At 38.5% G+C, this 27,995-nt stretch overlaps 9 protein-coding genes across 19 annotated transcripts; 7 read left to right on the forward strand and 2 right to left on the reverse strand.

The window, feature by feature from the left end:
* On the forward strand, positions 185-3,680 carry LOC18788352 (UPF0481 protein At3g47200). Its single transcript, XM_007224894.2, has 2 exons — positions 185-351; positions 1,693-3,680. Exon 2 carries the CDS (start codon positions 1,719-1,721, stop codon positions 3,039-3,041), a length of 1,323 nt encoding a protein of 440 aa, XP_007224956.2. The 5' UTR covers positions 185-351; positions 1,693-1,718; the 3' UTR covers positions 3,042-3,680.
* On the forward strand, positions 3,780-5,407 carry LOC18791361 (universal stress protein PHOS32). Its single transcript, XM_007223537.2, has 4 exons — positions 3,780-4,083; positions 4,315-4,424; positions 4,547-4,665; positions 5,020-5,407. Exons 1-4 carry the CDS (start codon positions 3,909-3,911, stop codon positions 5,108-5,110), a joined length of 495 nt encoding a protein of 164 aa, XP_007223599.1. The 5' UTR covers positions 3,780-3,908; the 3' UTR covers positions 5,111-5,407.
* Positions 5,549-7,220, forward strand: LOC18790029 (pectinesterase inhibitor). The gene has a single exon (XM_007224227.2). It carries the CDS (start codon positions 6,033-6,035, stop codon positions 6,900-6,902), a length of 870 nt encoding a protein of 289 aa, XP_007224289.1. The 5' UTR covers positions 5,549-6,032; the 3' UTR covers positions 6,903-7,220.
* Positions 7,500-10,527, forward strand: LOC18790698. 7 transcript variants are annotated; one of them, XM_020568428.1, is made up of 7 exons: positions 7,500-7,714; positions 8,129-8,519; positions 8,860-9,466; positions 9,570-9,667; positions 9,744-9,833; positions 9,922-10,049; positions 10,159-10,527. In XM_020568428.1, the coding sequence occupies exons 2-7, from the start codon at positions 8,166-8,168 to the stop codon at positions 10,301-10,303; spliced, it is 1,422 nt and encodes a 473-aa protein (XP_020424017.1). In that variant the 5' UTR covers positions 7,500-7,714; positions 8,129-8,165; the 3' UTR covers positions 10,304-10,527. The 7 variants fall into 7 exon arrangements, with proteins under 7 accessions (XP_020424017.1, XP_020424004.1, XP_020424025.1 ...); XM_020568415.1 differs by having other exon boundaries at positions 8,133-8,519; XM_020568436.1 differs by having other exon boundaries at positions 8,136-8,519.
* On the reverse strand, positions 10,902-13,317 carry LOC18790391 (ubiquitin-conjugating enzyme E2 32). Its single transcript, XM_007225692.2, has 5 exons — positions 13,031-13,317; positions 12,567-12,698; positions 12,388-12,472; positions 11,704-11,867; positions 10,902-11,616 (listed from the first exon to the last, which is right to left on the reverse strand). Exons 1-5 carry the CDS (start codon positions 13,139-13,141, stop codon positions 11,185-11,187), a joined length of 924 nt encoding a protein of 307 aa, XP_007225754.1. The 5' UTR covers positions 13,142-13,317; the 3' UTR covers positions 10,902-11,184.
* On the forward strand, positions 14,912-16,711 carry LOC18792127 (DELLA protein RGL1). The gene has a single exon (XM_007224710.2). It carries the CDS (start codon positions 14,912-14,914, stop codon positions 16,709-16,711), a length of 1,800 nt encoding a protein of 599 aa, XP_007224772.2.
* LOC18791177 (DELLA protein GAI1) lies at positions 18,212-19,537 on the forward strand. The gene has a single exon (XM_007226864.1). It carries the CDS (start codon positions 18,212-18,214, stop codon positions 19,535-19,537), a length of 1,326 nt encoding a protein of 441 aa, XP_007226926.1.
* LOC109946665 lies at positions 20,271-21,113 on the reverse strand. Its single transcript, XM_020555162.1, has 2 exons — positions 20,675-21,113; positions 20,271-20,556 (listed from the first exon to the last, which is right to left on the reverse strand). The coding sequence occupies exons 1-2, from the start codon at positions 20,776-20,778 to the stop codon at positions 20,340-20,342; spliced, it is 321 nt and encodes a 106-aa protein (XP_020410751.1). The 5' UTR covers positions 20,779-21,113; the 3' UTR covers positions 20,271-20,339.
* On the forward strand, positions 24,759-27,484 carry LOC18793273 (probable bifunctional TENA-E protein). 5 transcript variants are annotated; one of them, XM_020560510.1, is made up of 4 exons: positions 24,792-25,043; positions 25,203-25,423; positions 25,879-26,257; positions 26,855-27,484. In XM_020560510.1, the coding sequence occupies exons 1-3, from the start codon at positions 24,888-24,890 to the stop codon at positions 26,243-26,245; spliced, it is 744 nt and encodes a 247-aa protein (XP_020416099.1). In that variant the 5' UTR covers positions 24,792-24,887; the 3' UTR covers positions 26,246-26,257; positions 26,855-27,484. The 5 variants fall into 5 exon arrangements, with proteins under 5 accessions (XP_020416097.1, XP_020416099.1, XP_020416110.1 ...); XM_020560521.1 differs by having other exon boundaries at positions 26,915-27,484; XM_020560524.1 differs by having other exon boundaries at positions 26,918-27,484.

The following is a 27,995-nucleotide window of genomic DNA, read 5'->3' on the forward strand; positions in this document are numbered from 1 at the left end:
TTCGGACGAAGCTATGCTTTGGCGTCCATATTTCTTTTTTCAGAAGGAATACTGCTCTGCAGACTGCAGTTCCTTGTAATTTATTGCGTTCTGTTTGACAAACTGCTCAAGTTAACATTGATTCCTGTACCGTCAGACCAAAAATTTCCACCCAGATTTTGGTCCTCCACAAGCTGAGTCTTCTTTTATTAGTTGTGAAAGTTTTGGGCTTACATATAAATAGCTCCTTGGTTTCCTGCAACCATGAAATGCTCATCAAGCTTTGTTGTGAAAACAATGGAAATGCTAACGACTGGGCAAAATAGCCCCATCTGAGCAGCTCAGCTACATTTTCCTGTTGATTATAGCAAGGTACACTGATTCCTGAACCATTCTGCTATTATTTTCTCTGTATATTCTGTCTTAGAAATGTTTGCCATGAATGTTCATCTATATGAACAAGGTACATTATATTGGAATTATTCTATCCAAGTGGTAAGAGCCAAATATAATAGTTTCTGCTGTGGCATCTGTTCTGCCTGCAGGTCAGAGAAACACTCATTTTATATATCAAGAAAATGGGTTTTCCTGACTTTAGCTTTTCAAGTTAGTCTTACTCAATTTACTGTGTAAAAAAATGTTGTGATTTTCCATGCTTAGGTTGTAAATCATTTCCCAATATTTTCCAGTTTTACTCATATCTTGTAAGCTGGGAAGGCAGGGGAACAATAAGGGAGATTACTATTATATTCAATATAGGTTCTAAATTTTATATTAAAAAAAAAAAATCCTACATGAGATGGACTTTAGACACACAAGCTCATTTACAACATAATAAAGAGGTTTCGAACTTCTTAAAAATTACAAATTTGCCATTAATTTTTAAAATAAGCCCAACCCCAAAACCTCATAAACTCAAAACACTCAATAGGGCATCAAAGTAATTTAATAACCAAAATTAAATTCAATAGGACCAGCTGTCATTTTTTGGGTTTGTTTATAGAAATTAAATGATGTAGGGTTTATCTATATCACTGATGCTAAGAATGGGTATATAACTAAATATTTCGAAGAACAAATCCAAGACTTGACCACATTTACTATGGGCCAGTTTGGCATTGCTGTACTGTGAAATTTTTTTGTTAAAAGTGTTGTAGGTACTGATTTCAGCATAATCAGAAAATGATTGCCGCATAATCATTAAATCCAACACCTCTTCAAAACTAATTCATACATAATCAAAAAATGAAAGCACCTCATTAGCTGCTTTCCCTTATAGCTTTCTCTTACATCAATTTTTAACAATAAGTGATTTTCTCATAGTTTACCAAACGGGCTGGGCTTCCCAAATTTTTTAAAAAATCACTTCTCACCCCAAATAAGCATTGCTAAACTGGCACTACGTCGGTTACAGTTAAATTAAGATATCTTATGTTTGCTGCTTCTCAATCTTATCTGATAAACAATACCAGACCCTCCTTACCCATTTTTGCCTAATTGTTGTGCTATTTCAAGGTTTTATACCAACATTGTAAAGTAAAGGAATTTGTTAAAAACCTTTTTCTCCCCGGAGAAAGAGAAAAGTTAACATGAATAGTGCACATATGAGACTCTAGTTCTGTATCATGCTTGTATTGATCTAGAGAAGAATGGCATTGCATTTTCTGTTGAGAGTTCCCAATGCTCAAATTGAGGGCTTTTCTTTTTGCATAGAACAAACCACAACTTCTCTTTGAAAGATGGAAAACAACAAGATATCAGGGAGACAGCCAAAATTAGGAGACCATGTCTCGATTGAAATCACTCCTGAGCATGATGAACTTGTATCTTCTATCAAGGAAAAGATGGAAAACATTGCTGTATCAGTCTGTATCTTCAGAGTCCCCCAGGAACTTCGCGAGCATAACGAAAAGAAATATACTCCTGATCATGTTTCCATTGGTCCTTTGCACCGTGCAAAAGAGACTAGAGTGCCGCAAGATGATAAGTGGCGCTATTGTTATGCACTCCTCAATCGAAAACCGAATTTAGAAGCAACCTTGAACATCTGCGTGAAAGCTCTTCGAGAGTTGGAGCACAAAGCACGAAGATGCTATGAGGGAGAGATTGATATCAGCAGCAGTGATGACTTTGTTCAATTGTTGCTAATTGATGGCTGCTTCATCATTGAGCTATTTCTGAAGTTTGCCTACAAGAGCCTTAGGTCCCGGAGAGACCCTATATTCACCAAGCCTGGGATGCTTTTCGAAATGAGACGTGACATGGCATTACTAGAAAACCAAATTCCTTTCTTTGTTGTTCAAAGGCTATTTCAATTAGTACCACTTCCTCCAAAATGCAACGAGCCACTCAATGAGCTCGCGTCCCGGTTCTACAGAAGAATAATACCAGGAGATGATGAGCATGTTATCAAAGACAAATTCAATCAAGAAGGGTATCATTTACTTGATCTAATTCGGCATTGTATCCTCCCAACAAATCCGAAATTGCATCTGAAAGAAAATGTGCCTCAAAAACATTTGGATTGTGCCAAAAAGCTTAAAAGTGCTGGCATTAAATTCAAGACGGCTACAAGCCAAAGTTTCTTGGACATCAAGTTTGCTCATGGTGTTTTCAAAATCCCACCTCTTGAAGTCCACCATTGCACAGAAGCACTTCTTAGGAACCTCATTGCACTTGAGCAGCGTCAGCTTGATGATACCATACAGCATGTCACATCTTATGCCTTCCTCATGGGGTGCCTCATCACCTCCGAGAAGGATGTAAAATTACTTCGGCGGAGACAGATTCTCATCCACGATGAGAAGAAGGATAAAGAGGTTTTTCAAATGTTCGAGAAGCTTTGCAAGGAGATCAAGCTGATGGATTTCTACTATGGGAGGCTTTTTCAAGATGTGGCTGAATACAAGAGCAAAAGTTGGCATGAAAAGCGGCAGAATTTGGACACACATCTCAAAACTCCGACTTCAGTTATGGTGTTTGTTGTTGCAATGTTGCTTCTTCTTCTCACCTTTGTTGGAGCTTGCTTTTCCATACTCTCCTTTGCTCTCCACCATGTTTAGAACAAACAACCCCCAATCCATACACACTTGATGAAACCACATTTATATATTATATGATTGTTCAATACACAATTAATAATATGATTTCACAATGATTGATTTTGGGTTCAGTATTTCTTTAATATAGCCTTATAACTTTAAACAACATAGCATTTACAAAAAATATAATGTAAATTTATCATATTTACTAATTATATTACTAATCACGCCTCTAACAAATGAAATAAATAAATGCGATGCAAATGGTTTCCAAATAAATTTCGCTATACACATTATAATCAAACATCAAATTTGGCCCCCCCCAAAAAAAAAAAAAAAAGAGCAGTCGGTAAAGTCTTTAGATCAAGTTGTATCTTGTCTTCAATCTCAACCTCATGAAAGGAATAAAGCCATCCCATCTAATAAAGCGTTTTATTTTTTCAACTGTCTGGATTTTCATTTATTTTTTTTCTCGCATTTTGGGGCCAACAGACCCGACAGACAGAGTGACACGCAGAGCATCACACGTACCCTTCTGCATATTTGACCCGGGCATTACTCTGTCGTGTCTTATGCTAATAATTCAAAGCAAAGACTTAAACCTCCTATCCATCACATGAGCACCACATCTCCTAAACATCCACCCGTCGGATGGTCATCACTAGCCTCAGGACCCCACCCATGAGAACCATCCAACCGTTCACATAAACTAACAAAATATCACAACAAGTGACACATCACATCACTACACACCCTTTGAACTTTCTATCATGTTGGTGGCCATAGCCAATTGCATAAAGAGCTCTTCTTTCTCACCCTTTGAACTTTCGGTGTTCTTTCTTCTGACCAACTTTTCAGATCAAAAAAATCCCACAAACACGGAGAGAGATGGGAGAAAGGAGAATTGGAGTGGCGGTGGATTTCTCGGCTGGCAGCCGGGCAGCCCTGAAATGGGCAGTGGACAACGTTGCCAGGCAGGGCGATTTCCTCATCCTGGTCGTCGTTCGTCCTGAAGAGAACTATGAGCAAGGCGAGATGCAGCTCTGGGGAGTCACCGGTTCCCGTATGCCCTCTCTCTCTCTCTCTCTCTCTCTCTCTCTCCGTGTCATATAAGTGTATAGATCTTTTATAATTAACTCTCTCTCCTCTGTTAATTGTCAGCTCTGATCAAGATTTCCTGGTTAAAGTTTGAAACTTTTCTGTTTCTTTTGCTTATTTGGTTTAAAGTTTTAATTTTGATTTCTGGATTTTGTTTGTTATGAGTGGATGCATGATAAATTGACTCACTTTGCAGCTTTGATCCCTGTGGTTGAGTTCTCTGATGCCAACGTTATGAAGAAGTATAAAGTGAATCCTGACCCTGAAACCTTGGACATCGCCAACACTGCGGCTAAGCAGAAAGAGGTTGGCTGCAACTTGGTTTTATTAATTATTCAGCTCATCATACTAATTGAGCTCTATTTCAATGATGTTCTTGCACAATTGAATAATGAAGTGGTGTTTTGTGACCTTGTGATTTGGAGCAGATTACGGTGGTGATGAAGATCTACTGGGGCGACGCCCGTGAGAAGATCATTGAGGCTATTGACAAGATTCCCTTGAGCCTCCTTGTTATTGGAAACAGAGGCCTTGGCAAGCTCAAGAGGTACCAATCACAAACTCAAATCAATTATTTGTTGATGCATGAATTTGAGTTTGTGTTACAACCACATGTTTGTTGTTTTGGAATTTTTGAGTTTGGTTGAGGGAGGCTGCCATTGCTTTCCAGTTCGTGCTTGGCTGCTTTCTTTGGTTATCAAGTTCCTATTGACTTCTTGGGGCCCATGATGGCAATAATAATCTAATGGCTACCATAGACTTTTCTTCACAGTTATACTGTTTGTACTGTTATGAAACGTGGGTTTGTGAATCAAACCACTTTGGATAATTAAAATAAAAAAATCCTCATCTAATTTCTTTTGTGTTTTGATTGGATCTGGATGTGTTTGTTGTTTTGCAGAGTCATCATGGGCAGTGTCAGCAACCATGTGGTAAATAATGCTTCCTGTCCAGTTACTGTAGTGAAGAACAATCCGGACCAGGAAAGCTAAATCCTTTGTCCCCCAATGCCCTGCTTGGTAAATAAGTGCAATGCTGCCTCTGGTTCAATTGCTCCCTTTCCTGCAACTGCAAGCCGTTTTTAGTTTGCATAAGATTTAGTTAAAATTATGTTTCCAACTGTTTGTTACTGTATCTTGAAGTTGGACAGATTTCATGTATGTATATGCTGGAGTTTGTGTATGCGTATAGCGTATATATGAGTTCAGCTTGTGGCCGATGATGGTGATTTTGTTCTTAGAATTCAAGGGCTAATTAACTTGTATACAAGGTTTCTCCATTGCCATGCACCTGAGTTCGAACTTCAGGGAAGAGTCTTTTGCTTTTGGAGGAGAGGGTATTTACCTATGTGTGCAAGGGCTTGTAGCTCAAGTGGCTAAGAGCATTTACATCCCTTGTGTAAATAAAAAACTAAAACTTTTGGATTGACAATCCATCCATTCCATGCTCTGATTAATACTAAGCAATACCAAGAAAGGCCAAAGATGACCAATCCGTGTTTGCTTAACCGTCAACATTAATTTCTCCCTTTATTTTAGAATGTCCACCTTCTATTTTTATTTGAAGAGCTTAAACTATAGATCATTTAGAAGATTAGCCGTTATCAGGTTTTGCAGTATGCGGAGAGAGAGAGAGAGAGAGAGAGAGAGAGAGCATCCACTTATTATAGGAGATTGAATTGCAGTCCTCTCATTCTAAAGCTAATGGTGAAAAAAAGAAAAAGAAAAAAGGAACGAGCTAAAAGAAGTGAATCCCATTCATAGCCAAAAAATCCGCAAACCAAGCTAATGGTAGTCCTCTGCCTGAAAGACCAACCAAACCAACTCCCAACATAAATCTTCTTTCAAAAGCTCTCATTCCTTCATTTTCTTCTCTTTTAGTTTCTCCCACCCTGCAAACAATTCAGAAACAACAATGGAGCCAAAGTACCATACTCAATCACCTCTCATCATCTTATTTTTCTTCCTCTTTTGCTTCAACTTTGCACAGGCCGTTTGCAAGCCTCGGAATTTAAACTTAAGGTACCTAACTATTCCCTCTACATCACCAAATTCTCCTTCAAACTCGCAGCCGGCTATGTCCCCTACTAAGCCACAGCCGGGTCAATTCTTCTCTTCATGGCGCCCAACAGGTCCTCCACCAAGCCGTACTGCATCAGCCCCAAACCCTTCTTCACAGCCTCCAGAAAAACCACCTCCTGCTGGCAATTCTATTTCTCCTTCACCTTCCTCCACATCCTTTCTTCGCCACCCTTCTGATAATCCCAAAGACAGCCCGCGCAGCAACCTCTTTACACAATCTACATATCCCAAATCAGCTTCATCTTTTGTCCCACCTAACCCAGCAATCCAACAAATATGCAAAAACACTGACTACCCTGATATGTGCGTCTCATCTGTGGCCCCTTTCCTACCATTAGTACCCAAGCTGGACCCTGTAGCTGTGCTTGAGATGACAATCAAGGCAGCCACGACGCATGCCAAGTTGTCGCTAGCCGCGGCCTCAAAACTTGTGCTGATGAATAACATTGCCCGTGGCACAGCCGCTGCGCTCAGTGATTGCAAGGACATGTACGGTGATGCCTTGGATGGCCTTCAGAGTGCAATGGATGCAATCCAGAGCCGTGACATTGGCACGATCAATAGCATGCTCAGCGGGGTGGTGACAGATGCTATGACATGCGGGGATGGGTTTGAAGGAGAGAATTCTCCATTAGGGGATTATGATGACAAGCTTCACAAGATGGCCAGCAATTGCCTTGCCATTGCTTCCTTGATCAAGTGATCATGATATATAAATCTTCAATTGTTTCCATTTTGCTTTTGTGCTGTCTCTTTTAATTTGTAAAAGAGAAACATCAAATATATATAGCTAGAAAATTGGGAAGAGTAGATGTAGGAATATGTTAAACAAGTACCAGCATGTATCATTTGGAATTACTTGTATAGACATATATATACCTGGTTATGAAAGAATGTTATGCAAATACTCATAAATTTGCATCTTTGCATTCAAACTAAGGATTTTGAATATTTGAATTTGTATTAGGGAGCTTTTATCGGCACTCTAAAGTCTTGTAAAAATAAAAGGAAGAAATTACATTTAAAGGAATGCATGATGACTTTTTTGGAATGGCGAATAACGGTTTCCCTTATTATAAGACTGTGTCATGAGATTTTTGAAATACTAATCGGTTCATCAAATCCATATATATTTCACTACTTTATAAATTTAAGATTATATGGACTTCAAATAATCAAGAAGAAATGGTGTCTCAAACCTTTGGTTGTCATTTATCGTCAACAACCTTTTCTGTTTGGGCTTGAGGCCTGTCCACAAGCCCATGACTGGTTCATCAACATATGACCTGCTTAAAAATCTGCGCTAATTAAATGAAGGAAAAACAAAAATGGAGGAAAATGAAACAGATAATGGAGTTCCATTTTCATGCTTTACCAAAACTAGTCCCAAAATGGCAAACTCCACTCTCTCACACTCGGAGCATTAACTCCTGGAGTCTTCCTTTGCAGCAACCTAGGGTTTCTATTCGCTTCGTCGCTTATGCTTTGTGCTACTCCCTGCCTTCTTCAATGTAAGTAAGTGCTTTTCATGTCGTCTTCGTTTCCAGTTTCCACATTTCTTTTTCAATTCTCTGTTCGTTTCCACGGAGAATGGTTTGACAGAAAATCTGAAACACCAACTCAAGAAAAGAAGCTAAATTGTAAGGAGGTACCTTTTTTTTTTGTTCTTCTTCTTAGCTTGAAAGTAGAGTAAGAGTGGACGTTGGTGCGGCCTTAATTTTCCGTTTGGTTGCTTAGAAACGAAAATGTTGTCTCTAAGAACTTACAAATCCATGGCGAAACCACGGCAATGAAAATATTTAAGCTTCAGTATGTTGCTGGTTTTCGTTTTCTGTCATAAACCACTTGTTGGTGCCATTAGATTTGTGCTATCATATTTATTTATTTCTTACTCAGGGATTTGTTTATTTATTTATTTATATATTTGAGGTAGAAGCATAAGAGCACTGCAGCTATTTGCGCATAAATGGAAAGTTTCGTTGGAGCTGGGCTTTCACCTGGATGTTGCATTGTGAGGAAGAAGAGGAGTGTTGTAGCACAAAAACCTCGCTTAGATCCCCCCATATTTTCACCGACCTCTAATATTTTTCCACCCTTTGGAAACATGGATAAGGATCAGAATAATAAGGAGAAAGTAGTTCTTTTTGATGGATTGGGAAGGGGGAACAAGCTGAAGAAGTTAAAGCTTAAGCTTGGAGGTGTTACTCATACAATCCACACCAAGTATACAACAGATTTTGGCTGTGGTGGTGGCTCTTCCATCGCTAAATCTTCAAGCTTGATCGATGCCTTCACACCCCAACTGAAGCCCCTTCCTCAGGTTCCTCACTCTGATTCTTGTAATTATTGCAACTGTTAATATGTCTCATTTTGGACCACCTGTATAAGTGGAATTTATTTTTTTAACCTGTCTGATTTTCCAATGAATTTGATTTTTCTTCTGTGTAATCACAACTGTAATGACAATGAACTCTTTAAATCGTTTGTAGTCCAATGATGGCTATTTTGGTTTCACAAGTTACTTTATAGAAAGAAATACCCCCATTTTTAGAAGGAATTGTATGTGACTTGTTCCGTTTTTCATGTTTCCAAAATATGGATGCCTTGTCATTTTACTTTTCACCCAGATGAGAGCTTGTTTAGTAATATTGTTGATGCAGGATGATGTAGGTGGAGGTCCCTTCTGTTCTGATGGGGGAAATGGCTTTGGAGTTAAACGAAAAGACCACTTGAAAGTTGATTCTAGTTCTAGAAAGGAGTATTCTTCAAAAGGAAAAATCTTTAAGGAAAGTGCTCCAATGGATAATGAACCAGTTCGTAAGAGCAAGCGGGTTCCTAAGAGATGTGTCTTAGATGCGGATGAGGATGATGATGAAGATGAGGAAATCCGATTCCTTGGAAGACTAAGTGATTCTAAGGTTGCTCGTTCAGAGAGAATTCAAATGAATGATGACTTTCATGGAGATGCTAATGGAGAATATAAATCATCAAGATTGGGAAAAGATAGGAGAAACAAGTCAAGATCAGAGAAAAAGTACAAGGACAAAGACTATTTGGAAGAAGAGGAAGAACTGGCATCTGATGATGAGCCTGAACCAAATGGAAAGAAGCTGAAAAAGGGATCTCTTTGTTTACCTCCAGAAGGGTGGAAAGAATCACCCCCCACTACACGCAACCGTGCCCTCCAGTCCGGAAAAGATATTTTAACTGGTGCTGGTTCAGGTTTTCATGAACTTGCAACTGATTTGCTTCCTGCCCCATCTAAAAGTGCGCATCTTCTCTCTTTGTTTATTGCGTAATTCTGGTTATATTTATATGCATATGTGTACTAAACTTGTTTTCAGTTTTTCTGTTGGCTGGTTGACCGCAGGAAAGGAGAAGGTCTCTGAAGTGGAACGACAATTAAAGAAAGCTGAGGCTACACAGAGACGTAAAGTACAGTCAGAGAAGGCAGCTAGGGAAGCTGAGGTTTGGCCTTTATATCAGGTTTTATAATATTATCTCAGGTGACAAATGTAGAAACAGTCTCACTTCTAATTTTTAGGCTGAGGCAATCAGAAAGATACTTGGTCAAGATTCGAAGAAGAAGAAGAAGGAAGAAAAACTTAAGCAGCAGAGGGATGAATTGATTCAGGTATTTGGAAATTATTGAATATTTGTCTTCTTTTTCTCATGGCTGTTTGAATTTGTTATGATGCAGTGTTGACTATAATATTATGCAGGGAAGGACTGGCAGTGCTGTCACACTGGCACCGAACACTGTCCGATGGGTCATCGGTCCTAACGGAACGATCGTTACATTCTCTGATGATATTGGTCTGCCAGGTATATTCAGTCCAGTGCCCTGCAGGTACGGCATTTGCTTCCTTCTTACCATCCCCAGTTTTTGTTTTTAATCTTTAAATGTTGCTTTTGCTTCATGTAACTGGCACGTAAATTTGATGATTTGTGTTATTTAGCTATCCTCCCCCACGTGAAAAATGTGCGGGTCCAAATTGCACGAATGCATACAAGTATCGGGATTCCAAGTCGAAGCTTCCTCTGTGCAGTCTTCATTGTTACAGGGCAATACAAGAAATGATGCAGCCTCTAATTTCTTGCTGATATCATCTCCCCCTGCCCATCATTTTGAACCAATTAATATGTTTGATGTAGGCAGACGGATAATGGAAACTCATCATTTTGAAGTTATGCTGGAATTGCGCTAGATCATCCCCTTCAAATTGTCCACTAACCACTAATGTTTTGTTAGGATAAGCAAATTATGCTGTAAGTGCAATTAATTAGAGTAGTTATATGAAAAACGGATGTGTTTCAATGCTGCATTATAATTAGTGGCTTGTGCTAATTTTGGCGCGAGGGAAACATGTTTGAATCAAATAATGCTATTTTCTGACTGCATATGCACCACTAAAAATCCACGTGGACCTCTGTTGCCAAACAAAAACATGGCCACCGTGTTAACGTTTTGACTTCCCATGCCCTTATAACAAAGTCTTGTGCTAGTTGTTTTGTTACTGGAGAAAATGAGTACGTTAATTGAAAATAAATAAGATGAAAAATTTCGATTGATCCATAGGCAGGAACGAATTATAGTAATTTGTTCCAACCCGAGACATAAACAAAGACAAGGATAATCTTTCTGAAGCAAAAAAGACTCGAGAAATCGAAAATAACCTTAACTACAAGGTCAGGCATCGTATGCATAAAGGTGGTCACCGGTCACCAGAATTTTCATATATCAAAGAGACTTTCATATATCGAAGATTTGTCAATTTCTGTGACATGAATATGTTTCTGGGATGACCAAGCTTACAAATGCAAAACAGGTTAAGTTTACTTACAATTGTATACAATAAGACGATCATAATTGATAATAGATCACAAATTCTCCAAATAGATGTAAAACTTTAAACAGAAGTCTTTTAGCTACTATAAGGCAAAGGCATCTTCTGTTACCAAGGCAGTACCAATCATCTCTAAATCTAAGATCCATCCATGAAAACAGCACCGTGTCCGCTAGATTTCATAAACTTCTTAAATAGAAGAACCATAATTGCAATGGTAAGTCCAACAGCAGCCCATGTGAACAAGCGATCATCGGCCGGTTTTTGTACTTTCATTTCTGGCCTTTGTAGCAGCTGACTTGATCCACCGGAAGGAGCTGCATTCAATGTCCTCGCTACTTCAGGGCCTGGGTTACCATTCAAAGGGGCTTCCTGTACTTCTTCAACAATCCTGTCCCCTACTGCTGGGTTTGGAGACCCTTCTGCAGCAGCTTCCCCAGCAGGTGTGGCTCCATCATGTTGGGAACTCACCTGAACCTCGCCTTCCCTGTTTGAAGGATGCTCTTTGGAATCCTGTGAGGGGCTCAGTTGAGGAACAGGTGGTACCTTGCTTAGCATACATTCATGAATCTGTGAAATTAACATATCCGTTAGCAAGTTTTCGTCATGAAATGCTAGTCTATGTTGATTGCAATGAAACTTTCAGTAGGTATGTACCTCATCAATTAGCTTCTGACGTTCAACAGTGCCATATCTTGGGGCTGCTGCACGAGATTTGATGGCCAGGGAACGCCTTTCTTCCTTCTTGTATTCTACTGAACCCAATGCACCATTTGGGTTGGTGGGCATAAATGCAATAAGTGCAACTAAAGCAGTTCGCACTGCAAACAGCAACAGTACATTAGCAAGACGAAAATAAAATGCCACAACTCAAATTTCGGCTGTCTTTCCCATTAGCACACAGACCATATTCCCAATCCCGATTAAAATGTCAATAACTGAATAAATACACACTAAGAATAAAAATAGGAAAAGATCAAAACACGTCACATTATAGAAAACAATGGATGAAGCCAAGACAATTAGTTCAGGTTGCGGCATGGACTTATAGTGATTTGGTCATTGGACTAAGCAGTCCAGTTCCAACTCCATTTCAAGCCAATCATGGTTTAGTGGTGTATCTATCTATTAAAATGTTATGAGTTCAGGTGTGCATGATTGGGCTAAGCTTGGATGCCCCTTACTAAATGCATATTGGAAAATTGCTAAACCTATCCGGCATGAGTGAACCACATTTAGCTACCTAGTAATCAGCTTCCAAATTTAAACATCATATGAAAGTTTGTCTGCATTATACACTACTACTAGCATACACAATCCCTCAGAAAGAATGAAACTCACCGCTCCATGATGGCTGCCAGTGCTCGGGATGATGATTCGATATGCTTAAGCAAATCTTGGTTTGGGTTTCGAAGCGACCATTTGGCTGCAAGTAAAGTAAATAAGCCAACACCCTAATAATGAAAACTAACCCAATCAGCAAAAGAGCCCATAAACCTCAAAAAGCAAGAACCTATTACCGTCAACAACATAAATGAAGGAGGCTTGAATGGGTATTCCGCCGGCAACTGGATCCGCCCATGATAAATCCCACCCTCAAATTCGGTTTCACTAGGGCCTCTGATTGCAAATTGCCAGTCAAATATGTTCTCCTGAAAACAAATACCAATGAGCTAACAACTAAAGATATCGACAGATTGATAATTAGCATTTTGGCCAAACAACATGCCCAATTCCAATAGCGGAAAAGCGAAGTGACCAACTATGCCCAATGTTTTCTTCAAAAAACCACAACAAATTATCTTAGAACAAATTCGAGTGCTAAAAATCCCAATTCAGCTCGAACCCAATACTCAAAATTCAAATAGAATTGAAATTCCCCTATCAAAATCTTAACTTACCCATCAAAGTGAAATTAAACCAAAAGTCAAAGATCAATTACATAAAATAAAAATGAAAGGGCATGGGAAAAGTAAAAAATAACCTCGAGGGGGAGGCTCATGAAATCGTCGGAGGGATTGGATTGCATCTCCTTAACCTCCTGTAGAATCCGCTTCACCGCTGGGTTCTTCAGGTTGTACTTGTCCTCCGCCATCACCCTCCGATCCGATCCGATTCGATTCGATTTTGTTCGATCTGCGCAGATCCGACCCGATCCACAACCACCTCTTCTGGTTAACAAAACTTTAAATTTACAATTATTATACGAAGCGGAGAGAAAAAAGAGACCTGCCGGTGTTTATAGGTGTGATTGAGATAGCACTCGCTGATTTTTGTTCGTTCTTCGCCACGTCTTCCGATGTGCGTTTGCTTACGTGTCATAATATTACTGGATACTGTGGAGCTAACTTTGTTTATGTTAAAGTGACTTGATGGATTAATTGGGTAAATTAAATCCATCGCACAACACTCGGCCTTCTTCGGGTCCAAGCTTGCTTGTTATAATATCCTACAAATCTGATCCTCGCTCAACTAGATCCTAAGGCTCAAAATTGGGGGTCAATGCGTAGTTGAGACGTCAATTGGTGTCTACGCCCTTAATTTAAGTTATTTATTGTGAATGACAATTCCTGCAGGTTGGAGGGACATTGGTACGTAATGCAAGTTTAAGAAGACTCAAAATTAAATTAAAAGTTCGGATGAACAAAGTGACACAAGGTCCGGAGTTAAGGAGTATTGTTAAATTTTTTCCCTTTCAATTTATTTCAGGTGATGATTTTGATACTCCAAAATCAAGAAGTTTAAGCCCAACATTATAAATTCCCCCTTCCAAACACAAAAGTAAAAGAACTTGATTATAGAATCTTACCTATAATCGACTATATCACAAGACGAACTGCTTCTCACTCATACTTGATGCTCGTGTTGGTTAATGTTCCTTTTTTTCTTCTTCTTCTTTTCTTCCTTCCTTTTGTTAAGCTTTGCTTCATAGAGAATTGGTGGTTGATATTGAACATTTTGAAGATACAGAGTACGTTTTCTCTTCGACATATAAGTATATACTTTGATTTGATGGTCCTTGTATATACACATACAAATTTGAAGGGCTAAACGGCTACTTGTGTCGTGTTCCATGCTATATATATATATATATTCGCTTGTACCCAACTGGGGTTGCTTTGGTCAGCCGCTGGAGCTCATCAAGGCGTGCATGCCTGCCCGGCCACGGTCTGCACCAGCTATTAGGTCTGTGCAAAAATGTGTAGAATCCGTCGCTGTTGCTCTCGAATCCTACAAGGTACTGTTACAAGCTAATGACAGGTAAAATATAAACACAGTAACATCCAACTTCTGTCGGCTGTCGCTCTCAGAGCCTCCTCAGCTCTTTGGATTGAAAGCACAACAAGCTTTGTACATGGCAGGCTGCTTTGTAAGCTCCCAACTAACTTACCTGTAATGCATTATCTTCTTCGCCCTTGATTATAATAATATTCTATAGTCTTCCTTTTGTTTCATCTCTCTTGGCTGAACTTCTTAGGAGATACATTGTTTGGGAACTTTGTATAATAATTGTTTTGATGATTGGGGGCTGTCATTGACACCTCGTTTGGATCCTGAAAGGAATTATATTGTACTTTTATTGTTGTTAATTGATCCAAATGGCATTCATATATTTGGATTATGGGATGCAGGCCATCTTGATAGCATCAAAAACATCAATGTCGTTGTTCTGTACTTGATGATGAGCCATGTGCGACTCTGTCAAAAGGAGTAATATTATTCTATTTACAAAGTGATTTTCATATATAACCAACTTGGAATAAGAAACTCAGAAGATGTTTAATTTGTTCATGTCTATCTTGAATTATTGCTCAATATCTAAATCTGGAGCCCAAATTCTGTGTGTGTTAGTTTCCCTTTCGAGATGACGAATGCTATGTTTTCTTTCGGGGAGTTCAATTTCTGTCGAGTTCAGGATAAACTTAGCTCCACTGATAAAGGTTCTCATATTATAATGGAAGAGGTGAAAAAAATTGGGAAACAAGTTCATTCTTATGAAGCTGACAATTGGGGGGACTCAGGCGGATTTGGTTCCCTTGGTTCTGATTATGGATTTTATGGCAATAATCACTACTCCTCTGGGCTCCTTTTCCCCAAGTTTCAACAACAAGAAGAGCAGCAACCATTGGTTTCAGACTATGGATTATTTGATGCCATGCAGTTTGATGCTCTCTTTCCACCATTTCAAGCATGCTTAGAGGAGATTGGAAAGCTTGAAGATATCCCAACTTTGGTTCCACATGTTGAACCCAAGAAAGGGAAGCGAGATTTCTCCTCCTTAGCAGGGCTTGATCTCTTGAACAACTACGGCAGCGGGTTTAAACGGTTGAATGGGGAAAGGATTTTTGAGTCTAGCAATTACACAGCATGCACAGATCAGGTGGCAGGCAGGAAGTTATCAACTGAAGAAATCATGAGGGTGGCAGGAGCAAGGTTCATTCGTACTTCTTCCCAAGCGTCTGGTGTTGCTTCCATGCTTAGCCATCCTTATGAATTCTCCTTTTCTGGCCTTTCAGTTGAGGAGACTAGAGATGTAGAGCTTGTTGAGTTCCTTCTTGCTTCTGCTGAGAAAGTAGGATATCAGCAGTATGAGCGTGCAGGCAAATTGCTTAATCGATGTGATTTGTTGTCTTCCAGTACCGGGAATTCAGTTGAACGAGTAGTTTACTATTTTTCTGAAGCTCTTCGAGAGAAGATTGATCGCGAAACTGGAAGAGTCACACCAAAGGGTTTGGGGAACAAGCCTTCATTTGATGTTAATGAGGCAATGAAGAGACCAAATGAGACCTCCCTTGCATGTCAAATCAAGATTCCTTTCGGCCAAGTTGCACAATTTGCTGGAATTCAAGCCATTGTGGAAAATGTGGCTGAGGCTAAGAAGGTACATGTAATTGATCTGGAAATCAGGAATGGGGTGCAATGGACAGGTCTGATGCAAGCCTTAGCATCTCGTTCTGATTGTCCAGTTGAGCTTCTCAAGATAAGTGCTATAGGAACGAGTTCCAGAAAATTAATTGAGGAAACAGGTAAGAGGTTGGAGAGTTTTGCCGAAAGCATGAACTTACCCTTTTCTTTCAAGTTAGTGATGGTACCAGACATGCTAGATCTCAAAGAAGATATGTTTGAGCTAGATTCTGAAGAAACAGTTGCTGTCTATTCTGAGTTCGCAATGAGGAGCATGGTTGCACAGCCAGATCGACTGGAATCTGCAATGAGAGTAATCAAAAACATCCGTCCATGTGTAACAGTGGTCACTGAAGTTGAGGGAAATCACAACTCTCCAGTCTTTGTGACCCGTTTTATTGAGGCCCTTTTCTTCTTTGGTGCATACTTCGACTGCGTGGAAACTTGTATGGAACGAAATGATCCAAACAGAATGATTTTAGAATCACTGTACTTTGGGAATGGAATTAGAAACATTGTGGCAGCTGAAGGAGAGGAAAGGAAGATTCGAAATGTGAAGATTGACGTTTGGAGGGCATTTTTTGCACGGTATGGAATGGAGGAAATAGATTTGAGCTCATCATCCTTGTATCAAGTAGAGCTGGTGCTTAAGAATTTTTCTTGTGGGAGTTCTTGCACAGTCAATATGGATGGGAAATGCCTTCTTGTTGGATGGAAGGGCACACCTCTCCAGTCTCTTTCTCTTTGGAAATTTCTTTGATAATAATAAGAAATGGAGTTGGCATGTGGTTTTATATCCCTCATATATAATTCTTTTCTTGGTTGAGCTTCAAAATTTAGTTTCTGTTTTATAACTATGATCAGGACCTTTATGGGTTATTATTATTATTAATTTTTTTAATCATCATCAATGCGTTCATCACAACCCAGTTTCTGATTAAAGCATGCTTCATGCATAGCCCCACCTCACATTTCCATTGCTAACCTTGTGCTTTATTCAACTGAAATGATTGATTGGCACATATGATGCATAATCATGAGTGATGATTATATTGTCCCACAAGTTTTCATGCTGTTTTGTTTACTCTTTTGAAGTTCACGTTGTCTCACAAGTTCTCATGAGTGAATTCCTGCCTCAATGATATCAGGTCATGATCTAAAAAGGAACTTCACTTTGATTTGTTAAGATTGAGTCCAAATTATGACACTCTGTGAATTGTCTTCCTTGTGCAAGGAGATGATCACTTTGCATTATTTATCTACTGATGGATTCCTGTGTGAAGAAAACTAAGCCATTAAGAGAGGCAACTGTTAGTGAAAGATTTCAACTACAGACATATGTCCTCATCACACTGGAGCTGTACAAGGGCAACCACAAAACATGTCTCTCCAGCCATGGATCATAAGTTCATAACACACTTGCTCTATAAATTTTTGCACAACTTAATATCTAAATTCAACTATCATGAAAGCTACCCTGCAAGAATTGTGAACATCAGTCTTGTTCTTGATGTCTTCTGTGTCAAACTAGTATCGAGTGTATTGTGCTGTGCATATTACTCAAACTAGATGGTGTCGATTTGCTCTCGATTTGCATTATTACTATTATAATTCTACTATTTCTTTTTTATTTCCCTTCCATCAACTTGACGCCACGCTGTGGTGCTTCATGAAAACATGCTTCCAGTTTGTACTTTCTTCTCTTTGTTGTGTGGTTTTCTAGCTTGTCTTATTCTTTATCTTTATTCCCTTATTGTTTTGCTGCATAATAAGCCGGCTCACACTCTAAGCAAATTTATTTAAAGATATACCAGATTCCTGGTTTGGAGAAAACTATATCAGCAAAAGGAATAATTTAGCTATCCGCTTGGATTATGTCGTCCCATATTCCTTGCAAAAATAATATTGTCTGTAGCTTTTGGATGTATTAAACTGTGGCCAGGCTATTGTGGATCAACAAGAATCATTTGGTGAAAACCAGAATAATTTGTATTGTACTAATTTTGTTTTAGTAAACCTGTCCAATCCAACCAAGTTACTTAACCATTTCAGTTTTCCATACAGCTGTTGACAGTTTTTTCCTTGAAATTTCATGGAAGGCCAAGCCTAGAATATCCTACAAATTTCGTCAAACCATGTCAAAAGTCATAGCTTAGCTTTCGACAACCAAGAGGTCAGCTTATATATACACAGGATGAGAATTGAGAAGAACCCTTACACTAACATTAAGAAAAACCCCCAGCTTTATACACTTTGAACCATGAGTTGTGTACCTGGCTTGTCAACTGTTGAAGTAATGAGAGTAGCAAGAGCAAGCTTCATCCACTTCTCTTCCCGGAGATACGCTGATGACTGCATGCCTGCTCGTGTTTTAGGCAGTGCTCCGCTTGGCCTCTCAGACCAGGAAACCAAAGATGTTGAGCTGGCACACCTTCTTTTAGCTTTTGCTGAAAAGGTTGCAAAGCAGCAATATGGTTGTGCAAGAAAACTACAGAACCTATGCCATTTCCTATCTTCCAGCTGTGGAAATTCAGTTCAAAGAGTTGTTTACTATTTTGCCAAAGCTCTTCAGGAGAAGACTGATAGAGAAACTGGCAGAAACACATCTGAGGGCTCAGAAAGCAGAGATGTACTTGCAATGCATTTCCAAGAAGCAATGGCGAGTTCGACTCCTGCTTTAATGGCATGCTTCCTAGAAGTTCCCTTTTATCAAATAACTGAGTTTGCAGGGATACAAGCAATTGTTGAAAGTGTAGCATCAGCCAAAAAGATTCACTTCATTGACCTTGCAATCAGAACTGGGGGGCACTGCATAGTGTTGATGCAAGCTCTTGCAACTCGATACGAATGCCCGATCGAGCTGCTAAAAGTTACTGCTGTTGGAGTGACATCAAGAGAAAAGATGGAGGACACTGGCAGAAGGTTGGCACAGTTTGCCGAGGCATTGAAATTACCATTTTCCTTCAAAGTAGCCATGGTGAAAGATATCAAAGATGTCAATGAAGACACCTTTGAGTTAGAGGATGGCGAAACAGCTGCAGTTTACTGCCCTCTACTGCTATGCAGCACAATGAGACAACCCAGTTGCTCAGAATCTCTAATAAAAGTACTCAGAAACCTCAACCCCCATCTGATGGTGATCACCGAAATCGAAGCAAATCACAACTCACCAACTTTCACAAACCGTTTCAATGAAGCACTCTTGTACTATAGTGCTTATTTTGAGTGCCTTGATGTCTGCATGGACAGAGGCAGCGCCTACAGGATGGAATTGGAGGAAACATATTTGAGCCTTGAGATAAAAAATATCATTGCTAGCGAAGGCAAAGAGAGGATAATCCGGCGCATGAAAATCGATGCCTGGAGGACTTTGTTTGCAAAAAGTGGAATGGTGGAAGCAGAGCTCAGCTTGTCATCCTTGTACCAAGCAGACCTCGTGGCTAAACAGTTTGCTTGTGGGAGTTGTTGCACATTGGATGCTAATGGGAAAGGCCTTATTGTTGGATGGAAAGGAACACCAATTCTCTCTCTTTCTGTTTGGAAGTTCCATGCAGTCAATGCTAAGACTGCTAAATATCTCATGTAATAGCTAAGCTCCCATAAACAAACGAAAAAAAAGAAAGAGGAGATCAATGTTTTCTAAATTTTGTTTTCCTGACAAGGTATCAAGAGTGCATCCCTTTCCCTTGATGTTAGTGGAGAAATTATAACAAAAGACCATGACATCAGCCAAATTAGTTATAGGGAAAGTGAAAAACATAATCGAGGGATCTGCTGTCCCCAAATTTCATGTCCCCATGTCCCCTATATCATAGCAGTATCATAAAATTATTCTTTTATTTATATTATCAAACTAGGAATTTAGACTACTAAACATGTTAATATTTAGGACAAACTACATAAAATCTCACAATTTATAGGGTCATTTATGAATTCATCTTCGATTTTAGGGGCATTTACCAGTACATACTCAACGTCACGGAAACTCTATAATTTGCCCTTTTCGTTAGCCAAACTAATAGTCAGTTTGTTAAATGCTGACGTGTCAAAAGTAAGACCCTTTTTTTTATGACGTGGACTAAAAATTAATAATAAATTATATTACTCTTTAAATTATTAGTAAATTTAGGTTTTACCCATAAAAAAACTTTCACTTTTGAAAAAAGCCAAAACTTTTTCAAAAAAGACAGAATAACCTCTCAACTTTCAAACCAAAGACATGCAAATATAATGGATTTCTTAGGAAATTAAAAAATAAATAAGGGTAATTTTGTCCATTTTTGCTTCTTTTAAAAATTTTCTCTCTCCTTTGGGTTTTTCCAAAGTCCCCCTAAATTATTTTAAAACCTCTCTCTCTCTCTCTCTCTCTCTCTCTCTCCGCTTCACATTCAGACATCGAGTCTTCGTCTCTTCATCTTTAGAGACGCAGAGGCCTCAAGACAGAAAAATCGCCGAAATCTCAGAAGCGCACAGATACTCCGAAAATGACGACGAATATCAGAATGATGGATGGGGCTTATTTCGTAGGCAGATATGAGATCTTGGCTTGTATCAACTCCACTTTGCATCTCAATCTCAACAAAGTAAGAAAGTGAATCGATCCTCCTTCCAAAAACAAACCAAACAATCATGGAGATCTATTAACACAGAGAAATTGAATAAACATACACAAATATAACAAGACAAAACAGGAAAAAAAAAAAAAAGGAAGAAGGAGACGTACGAGGCGAGAGTGATGACGCCACCAGAGAGCGTGCGATTGTAGAAATCTTCATTGATTTTGGGGTAGGCGTCCAAATTCCGTAGCTTGCTCATCATATTCTCCATTTTTGTTTTTCCTTCTCTGCCCAATTTGTTGTCGCTATCTCAAAGATCTGATTTTTCTTCACGATTTATTACACTAATCCCTTACCTAATGCCTCCGAAACCGAAATTGAATCAATTTCTGAAATTTGATAGAATTGAAACCTAAACACCCCGTCGCAATTCAAACCAAGGAGAGACAGAGACACATATTTTATTGAAGAAAAAAAAAGGTTTGGACAGAGAGAACAAAAAAGAGGTTGGATTCACATGGTGATCCTGTCATTGAATCTGAGTTAGCAAAGGCACCTCTTATCCAGGGAATGCTGGGGGTGTTGTTTGCTTCCACCGACGATGAAATTTTGGAAGTAGTAATATCAGTGTTGGGTATAGGTTCTCACAGAGAGAGAGATTTTTTAAAATAATTTGAACAGTAAAATATTTTTTTATTAATTTTTAGTCCACGTGGAAGTCCACATCATCAAAAAAAGAGTTACATTTTTGACACGTCAGCATTTAACAGATTAACTAACGTTTTGACTAACGGAGGGAGTAAATTGTAGGGTTTCCGTGACGTTGAGTATGTACTAGTAAATGTCTCTAAAATCGGGTATGAACTTATAAATAACCCTATAAATTAGGGAGTTTTATGTAGTTTGTCATAATATTTAGCTAATGCTTGTATTTAGCAAATCTACCAAAAAAAAGAAGAAGCCAAAAGGCATCTAGTGAAGAAAACAATGCTTTGTTAAAACAAGACAACAAGAGATATTTAGTCATATACCTATTCTTAGCACTAATAATATAGATAAATCTTACACCATTTAATTTCTATAAACAAACCCAAAAAAATTCAAAAAATGATAGCTAGCATTATTGAATTTAATTTTGATTATTAAATTACTTTGATGACCTATTGAGTGTTTTGGGTTTTTTATTTATGAGATTTTGGGGTTGGATTTGTTTTAAGAAATCAATAGCAGTTTTATAATTTAAAAGCCTTTTTATTATGTTGTAAATGGATTTTGAGTGTTTTTCTAAAGTTTATTTCATATAGGGATTTTTAATATATAATTTTTGCTCATATATTGGGTATAATAGTGAATCTCCTTTAAAACAATGCAATTACAAAAGCGTGTCACCAAAAAGGCAGTGTGTCTGCCTCTTTGAACCTGAGTTCAATCTCCCTCCTTAAGAATAAGGTATACTAGTGATTTGCTTCCTGAACTTGTACATAACTTTCGATTTACCCCCTATCTTTTTTTTAGAAAATTAACGATTTGAACTTTTTTTTTCGCCAATTTCCCTCTTAGGCCATCTTCAGCCATAAGCTTTATCCCAAATATAGTCCTAAAATAATGCCAAACTCATCTCCAGCCATGGGCTAAACAAAATTTTGGTCAAATTTGGAGGGCCACATTTGGCCCTTTAGCCCTCCAACCAGGCCACATTTAGCTCAGCTTTGGCATAGGCCAAATTTTTTGTGAGTCCCATGCATGTGCTTTTGAAGAAGATAAATTATTAAGTGTGGGCAAGAGCAAGAATTATCTAGTGCAAATCCAATAGCTAACAATAAAAGCGCTGACTTCATCGATATATTTTTACAAGCATTTTTAAATGTTTTCAATTTGTAAAAAAATTATAAAAAATTACTGGTCATAACTGTTGGAGGTCAGACCATTGAAACCCATCCTTTTATTTAAAATAAAAATAAAAATAAATGTGGTCATCTTTTTAAATATTTTCAAGTGTTGTTTAAAACAAATTATAAAAAATTATTGGTCATGGAATATTGTCTCTAAATAGTGGTTTAATTAAATTAAACAATACATAGTTGTGGAATGCATGAATATTGTACCATAGTTTTTCTCAAAATAATAAAATATGAAAGACTCTAAAATATAACCCTGCATGGTTGGAGATTCTTTAAAAAATTAATATTTTGGAGGGCTAAATATTTAGTCTTGGACTACATTTAGCCGTATAACTGGAGATAGCCTTACTGTCTAAATCATTAACATTTCATCCGATTTTTTGTTAAATCATTAAAAATAAATTTATTTTTTAGAAAAAATTAAAGAGAAAGATAATAACAACCAAAAAAAAAAAAAAAAAAAAAATCTATCCCCACCCACAGACCCCCCTCTATCTTCCCCGCTACTCAATCCCCATTCCTTCTTCTCTCTCCCTCCTTCGACAACAACCAAACCTACCCTTCCTCCTCTCTCTCTCTCTCTCTCTCCTTTTTCCCTTCTTTCTCCGACAACAAAAATATCTTTATCTCCACCCTATTACTCTTATGCCTCAATATTTTTGAACGGTGGAAGTTGAAACCCTCATTGCGTACAGCAAAAACAATCATAAAGCAAAATAAATAAAAATGGGATTTGTGTATCAGATATCTGTTGTATTTTTTGTTCCTTGAGCTTAGCTGAGAGAGAAGACGGAGGGGAAGAATGAAATCTTGGAGGTGGGACATAGATCTTAGGAGTTTTATGGGGGTGGTTGAAATCTGGGAGTTGACGACAGCCCCTAGTTGAATTCCTTCCTAAGCTTGTCAAGCTTTTCTGTCAAAGGCAACAATGGAGGTTCATTAGAGGATTTGTGGGAGAATGAGAGAGTGGGCTGGAGAGGGGTGGATCTGTGGGGGTTAAGGGGAGAGAGAGAGAGAGAGAGAGAGAGAGAGAGGTGGCCCTTTCTCTATCATTATTATTTCAAATTTCAAATTATTTTATTTTATTTTAATATAGAAATGACCAATTTGTCTTTATATTTAACGGCAAATTGGATAAAATGTTAAGAATTTAGACGACAGGGGAGAAATTAGAGGGAAAAAAAAGTTTATATTCTTAATCTACATATATAAAGCAAAAGGTAGAGAATGGTGAAACATTCAAAATACCAAAAAATATCCTTGGTTAATGCAAACATTAAGAACTAAACTTATTAATTAAATGAGGATAATATGATAAATTCACACTTTTTATAAAAAATTAAAATTAAATACAAAATAATGGATCCTATTTTTATGGAACACTTTTTAATTCTAAAAAAATTTTAAATTTTTTTTTAAAAAATGCCTTTCGCAAGCACGGAAGCGCGTGCAGAGAAGCTAGTTTTTTATAAAAAAAGAAGATATGAGGTAAATCGAAAATTAGGTACAAATTTAAGGGACAAATTACTAATATACCCTTTAGAATATTAATTTGTCAAAAAGAGAGAAAACCAAAAATAACCAGGACAAATAAAAAAAGAATTAGAAAGAAATATACAAAGTAGGGGTGGGCACGGTTCGGTTTGGGCCGGTTTTTGCCTAAAATTAGAACCGATCCGGTACTATTCATCCGGTTTGGTTCGGTTCGGTTTTAATAAAAAAAATTTCAAAAACTGTCCGGTTCGGTTTGAACCGGTTTCGGTCCGGTTCCGGTTCCGGTTCGGTTTTGAACCGGATTATAAAAATTATTTTTTTAAATTGTTTTTTAATACAATTCTCAACTGAAATATTATTTTTTTACTTGAAAATTAACAAATTACTCAATTTCATATAAAAAATAAATATTAAAGTAAGAAAAGAGAGATATTTTGACATTGAACTTGGATAAATATTAGGTTTTTTTTAGTGAAATTAAAAATATAGCATTAAATATAAATATATATTGAAATTATATATTTTTTTAGTTTCACCGGTTCGGTTCGGCCCGGTTCGGTTTTTGAAGACATGGAACCGGATTCGAAACCGGTCCAAACCGGTCCGGTTCGATTTTTGACTTTTTGGTCAACTCGGTTTTTTTCCGGTTTGGTTCGGTACGGTTCGGCTCGAATTTCCGGTTCGCCGGTTTGAGTGCCCACCCCTAATACAAAGGGCAGAAATTACACATTGGATCTTTACTGGCGGGCCCATTATCAACAATGGTGGGCCATTGTCCAATGCTCCTTTAATAAGACACGCGTAGCGGTTCTTTTGCTGCATGGCTACCACGTGTTGGGCAGACGAAGATTGCCCATTGGGCCTGTCCTCTCCAACACAAAAGCCCTTCACCATCTCTCTCCCTCTCACCCGAACAAACTCACTGGAACAGTCAAACACAGAGAGCACAAGGAAAGGAAAGGAAGAGAGAACGAAGCCGCAGAAAATGGATGGGAAGTCGAAGCCTGGGTTGCCGCACGGTGGGATGACCGACACGTGGGTGAAGAAGCACCGTCTGATCTACATTGGAGCCACCCGACACCCTTTTATCCTCAGCATTCGTGACGGCACCGTCGATCTTCCAGCCTTCAAACGATGGCTGGTAAGTAAGCCGCACGCAATAAACGTGGTTAATTTAATTACTTCGAAACGGTGTCGTTTCATTTTCCAATTTCTCCGAACAGCGTTTAGAAATTGCAATTTGTTTATTATTTTATTTTGTTTTTGTAATTTAATTTTAAAATGTTTGGTGTGGCTGTAGGGGCAAGACTACATATTTGTTAGGGCGTTTGTGCCTTTCGTAGCGAGTGTGCTGATAAGGGCTTATAAGAAAGGTGATGAGAGTAGTGGTGATATGGAAGTGATATTGAGTGGTTTGGGTTCTCTGAATGATGAGATTGCATGGTTCAAGCAAGAGGCTTCCAAATGGGGTGTTGACCTCTCTCAAGTTGCCCCTGAAAAACCAACCCAACATTACTGCAGGTAATTAACTACCATCTTCTTTTAATTAAACTCGAAATTACTTGCTCAGCATTTAGCACTCAGTCATTAATTAGTAATGTGTGTTATGTCGGTCCAACTATGCCGCCCCTTTACACTCAAGTTCGAATACCCCTCTCTCTAAATTAATCTAATTTAAGGTAGTTTAGATTATCGTTTGTATTCAAAAACTATGTTGGGTTTAGGCCATGGTGAGTATTTATATGTACCAAGTAGTCCTCCTTCCTTGGTCCATTATGGCATGCAAGATTTTCTCAATTTTGTTTTCTCCAATTTTATTTTCTATAAGTTTGTTCACCAAATGATGTGACATGTGACAGGGGAATGAAGTTTAGAGTGGGCTAGGACGGAACAAACAAATGATACATGGTTGGGATTGAAAATTTTGGATATTTTTTATGTCAGTATTAGTACTAATTGGAGTGGTGTTTTTACAGATTTCTAGAGGAATTAATGAGGCCAGAGGTTGATTATACTGTGGCCATGGCAGCCTTTTGGGCCATTGAAGCTGTGTACCAAGAGAGCTTTGCCCATTGTCTGGAAGAGGGGTCCAAAGCCCCACCAGAGCTAAAAGAGGCTTGTCAGAGATGGGGCAATGATGGGTTTGGTCACTACTGCTCTTCTCTCCGAAACATAGCTGACCGTCTGTTGGAGAAGGCGGCTTCAGGCAGCGTGCCTCTGGTGAAGGTTTCAGAAGATGTGGTGAGCAAAGCTGAAGTAACATTCCTGCGTGTGCTTGAATATGAGGTTGATTTCTGGAACATGAGCTGTGGAACAGCTGGACACTCTGCTCCAAAACCCTAAGCGTGGAAGCAGGTGATCAGCTTGCTTTGGTTTGTTTACTTTAATGTTCTGAGACTGAGAGCAGTAAAAATTAGGCTACAGTTGCACGAAGTAAACAACTCTTACCTGTGTTTGTGTAAATTAACTACGCTATAAAAAGTCACTGTTTGAGATCTATATATAGCTTTTAAATCCCATTTTAAGTCAAACATATCTAGTGCCAAAGCTTTTGTAAGGTTGGAGCAAGTCTCTCTATCGAGCGGTCCGAAAATAGACAAATCTCTCCTTGTATTTTCCTTGGTTGTAAAGGTCCCCTTTGTCACAGGTAAACGAACAGAAGAAACTAAAAGGGAAAGTTCCAAGCAGGAAGCAAATGTCAAATGACAACATACATTCCTCCATGCTACCTCCTTCATCACTGATGGTATATATACATAAAGTGATGCCATGAATATAATGCCAGAAACAGCAGATTCGATTAATTATTCTATTTACTTTTAAAGCCTCTCATAAAACAAAAAGCCAGCAGAAAAAAAAAGGAACCCTCCCATCAGTTGTACGCATGCTTTGTGCCAGTATTGCATTACACCAACTGCTTTACTAGTAGTCCTGCTGTATTTCCTTATGCAGGTATTAATCCTCCTGCACCAGTTCCCAGTCGATGTCTTAACACTTACCCTCATCATGCAGCAGCTTCTGTTCCTGGCCGTCCATTATATGGATTTCATGATCAATATCATACTCCATCTCCTGCACTCTATAGTTATCTATCAAGGCATGCTCCTGCTGTCTATAACTGAACAATGTCACAGCGCCCTCCTGAACATGATGCTGTGCCTAAAACGAAGCTCAAGAAGAAAAGCAGGCCTTATGACATTCACAAGCTATCTTATAAAGTGGCGGCAATGGAGTTAGCTGAAACAAAGGGGATCGTAATGGAGCTTTCAACATTGGTATCAATTATTGTACTTGTCAAGACTTGAGGCCTAGTACTGTTGAGAGGAAGAAGCATGGAAAGTTAATTGGCAACAAGTATGGCACTCATCGTCGACGTGGGTCGAAAGCTGGGGAGAAGAAGGTCAAGGCCTTGAAGGGCATTAGTCTGTACAAGTAGAGGGGTTAGGCCTAGAGTTAGTATAGAAGGAATTGGTTTGTTTTAAATTAGTTTATTATATATATGCTTAGCTTAAGTAAAACATATATGTTATTTTGGGTTTCAGTTGAAAGATCTATCAAGTAATAATTTGAACAGTTGACGTCTTGGCCTGCTTCATCTCCGATATAAACTTCCCTAACGCATCGGGGTTTGTCAAATTCTATATACCAAATGATACGAAAGTCTAGCATTATTGGAGACGAATTGTGTGGAGAAACTCACTTGGGATATCCTTCCAGAGCGTGGTTTCTGGCACTTTGTTCAATTAAAGCAGACCGGACAACAAGAGATCTCTAAGCCTCAAACCTATACTTAACCAAATTCAAGAGCTCAGTTGAAAGCCTTCCTAAAAACCAGATATTAAAAATAAAAATAAAAATAAAAAACTTTCAGGACACCTAGGATTTCCGTAGATTGTATATATAAATTTAAGCTAAAGGACTCCCAAGTTACGTACCAAGATATGCATCCGAGGTGAGAATGCTAACTAGTTATAAAGCCATGGCTTGGAATGACCACTTGTAGGCTTTAGAACTAGGGATCAAGGTCCTCATGCAATATTGGGTGACAAAAGTTCTGCTGCCCCTGCTCTCTACACTAGGGGAGCAAGTTGGA

Source organism: Prunus persica, chromosome G1 (assembly GCF_000346465.2).
Source record: "Prunus persica cultivar Lovell chromosome G1, Prunus_persica_NCBIv2, whole genome shotgun sequence".
NCBI classification, from domain to species: Eukaryota; Viridiplantae; Streptophyta; class Magnoliopsida; order Rosales; family Rosaceae; genus Prunus; species Prunus persica.